At 60.3% G+C, this 2,421-nt stretch overlaps 1 protein-coding gene across 1 annotated transcript; it reads right to left on the minus strand.

Annotated features, from left to right (window-relative positions):
* Positions 1–940: 940 nt before the first annotated feature.
* ACOT8 (acyl-CoA thioesterase 8) lies at positions 941–2,339 on the minus strand (the record flags this gene model as incomplete). Its single annotated transcript, XM_009069876.1, has 4 exons — positions 941–1,092; positions 1,191–1,382; positions 1,716–1,873; positions 2,114–2,339. Coding segments are annotated over 4 exons (695 nt in total), but the record flags the coding sequence as incomplete, so codon positions are not given.
* Between the last annotated feature and the right edge of the window lie 82 nt (positions 2,340–2,421).

Consider the following 2,421-nt stretch of genomic DNA (forward strand, 5'->3'; position numbering starts at 1 on the left):
AGGGTGATGCTGTGGGATAGGGCAGGGAGGCCGTGCCACACTCCCACGGGCAGCACAGCCCGTGCCCAGAGCTGCCTCTGAATGCACTTTCTCTGTGGTTAGTCTGTCCTGTGGGGCTAGATGCTCATGGGGCACACAGGGCTCTACCACCTGCACCGGTGCTGCAGGAAGCCGCTCCCCCTCTGCTGGGGATTCTGGAGTAGATTGGACTTTAGCTGGGACATACTGGCACCGCACAAGGGAATGGGAAGGCTTCTGGCAGGATCTGGAGCTCTTGCCGGGAACTTCCCATAAAACTTACATAATGAAAAGGACTTTATTAAATAAAGTCTTGGCAGGAAGAAGAGCAAGGCGCCTGCTGTGTCTGTTCTGCCCCACTCCCCCGAGGCACCATCAGTGGGAGGCCTCAAGCCTCCATATGGAGGTGGGAGCTGCCTCATCTCCTTTTCCCAGCTTCCAGCTGGGCCCGAGCCCGAGCCCAGCCCTGGGGAGGAGCCCAAGGGCAAGCAGAAGCAGCGAGTGAGGTACTGGGGTACAAGCAGGACAGGAGAACTGAGAAAGGGAAGCAACGTGTGCCAGAGTAGCACCTTCCCCTTCTGTGACCCAGCCTGCAGCAGGGGCAGAGCCAGGTCCCCGTGCCCCTGGCACTGCCCGCCCTCCAGCCAGCAGAGTCATGGAGCCAAGGGGACAAACTCCAGGGACAGAGTCTAGCTCTTCACCCAGCGCATTTATTTTAAGGTGGGTGAAAGGTAGATGGCAGCATGCAGTTACATGCTGTGCAGCTGGCGATAGGTCACAGCAGTGCTCTGTGGATCGCCATCCATCGCAGACACCTCTGGCACCAGGACTTCCTACAGTGCTGGATCCAGCCCAGTCTCCTTCAAGGCTCGTTCCCACTGCGACCCAGGTCCCATCTTGATCCCAGGGTCCCACCCTTGGTATGTCTGAGCCTCAGCCCATGGGGGCTTCTCAGCTACAGTTTGCTCTGCTTTGGTGTCTCTGCCACCCTGATGACTCCTTCCTGCGCACAGGTGACAGCCAGGACCCCATCCCTGCGCCACAGCCGTCCCTGCACCAGGCCCCGGCACCCACCTGCAGAGAGGGGCTGTCAGAGCTCAGCCTGCTGCCCCCAGGACCAGCAGGGCTGACCTTGGCCATGCAGGACCCCAGGGAACACAGTGAGGACTCACCTGACCAGGGGCTCTCGCATTCATACAGCATCCAGTGATCCGCTCGGAAGGGCGCGTGGAACCACATGGAATGGTCGAGGGACACCATGAACTTGATGTGGTACTGCCGGTGTGGGAGCAGGGCCGTGCCCAGGAAGGCATAGTCGGAGATATAAGCAGCCACACAGCAGTGCACCTTCATGTCAGTGTCCCCTGCAGAGCAAGGGTGGCTGTAGGACATGCCTAGGGTGCAGCACAAGGCAGAGCCCCAAGAGTACTGCTCCCATGGAGCCAGACGCCAAGCACAGCTGAGATTCTTCCAGACCTGTTCCCCTCACTGTGCCCCCAAGCGTGGCCCACAGTGTTGCCTCATGGTCCACACCCACACCTTTATTTCAGCCTTGAAATGCTCAGCCTTCCCCACAGGCTGGGGTGCAGGCAGCTCCGAAATCACAGCCCCCAAATCACAGCCCCCTCTAACAGTGTGAGCTGGAGCCCAAGCCCTTGGCTTGGGAGGCACCTGGACCACCTCCCAGCAGGACCCACCTATGTAGCCTCGTGCTCGCACCCAGAAGAGCTGCTTTGGCTCCTGTGGCTCCAAGCTGAATACATCTGGTGGGTTCACGGGTTTAATATCTATCGGCACGTCTTCAGCCTGGATCTTGTTGAGATGCTTCCTGTACCTCTCAGCCAAGTTAGGATTCCTGCAGCCCAGCACAGAGAAGTGAGGTTAATGCCAGGCAGGCAGGGGCACATCCTGCTGGCAGCAGCTCCAGCCCAGGGACCCAGGGGCACACAGAGACAGGAGAAACACGATTGTCCTGTCCTGCCCCTCTACTCCCTGCCAGACATGTTTGGGAGCTCCTCAGACAGTACTCCCCCACACCTCCCTCTGCCCCAGCCACAGAGGAGATTCCCTGGCATGTCCCTTCCGCCCCACTCACTGCAGGAACTTCTGGATGAGTTCCTCCTGCGTCAGCAGCTCCTCAGGGGGCGGCACGGCCGGCATGGTGAACTGGTGCTGCACTGGGCTCCCCTGGGAGAGCTGGAAGGAGGCCTGGCAGGTGAAGATCGGCTTTCCGTGCTGGATGGCCTTTACGGAGCGCACGGAGAAGCTCTTCCCTGTACGGGTCCGTTCCACCTCGTACAGCACCGGCACCTTGGGGTCCCCTGGGACAGCAACGGGATGTTCTGCCGCTGGGCACACCAGAAGGGACCTGCCCTACAGGGGCCAAGCCCGGCAGTGCCACCC

Source organism: Acanthisitta chloris, unplaced genomic scaffold (assembly GCF_000695815.1).
Source record: "Acanthisitta chloris isolate BGI_N310 unplaced genomic scaffold, ASM69581v1 scaffold41982, whole genome shotgun sequence".
Lineage (NCBI taxonomy): Eukaryota > Metazoa > Chordata > Aves > Passeriformes > Acanthisittidae > Acanthisitta > Acanthisitta chloris.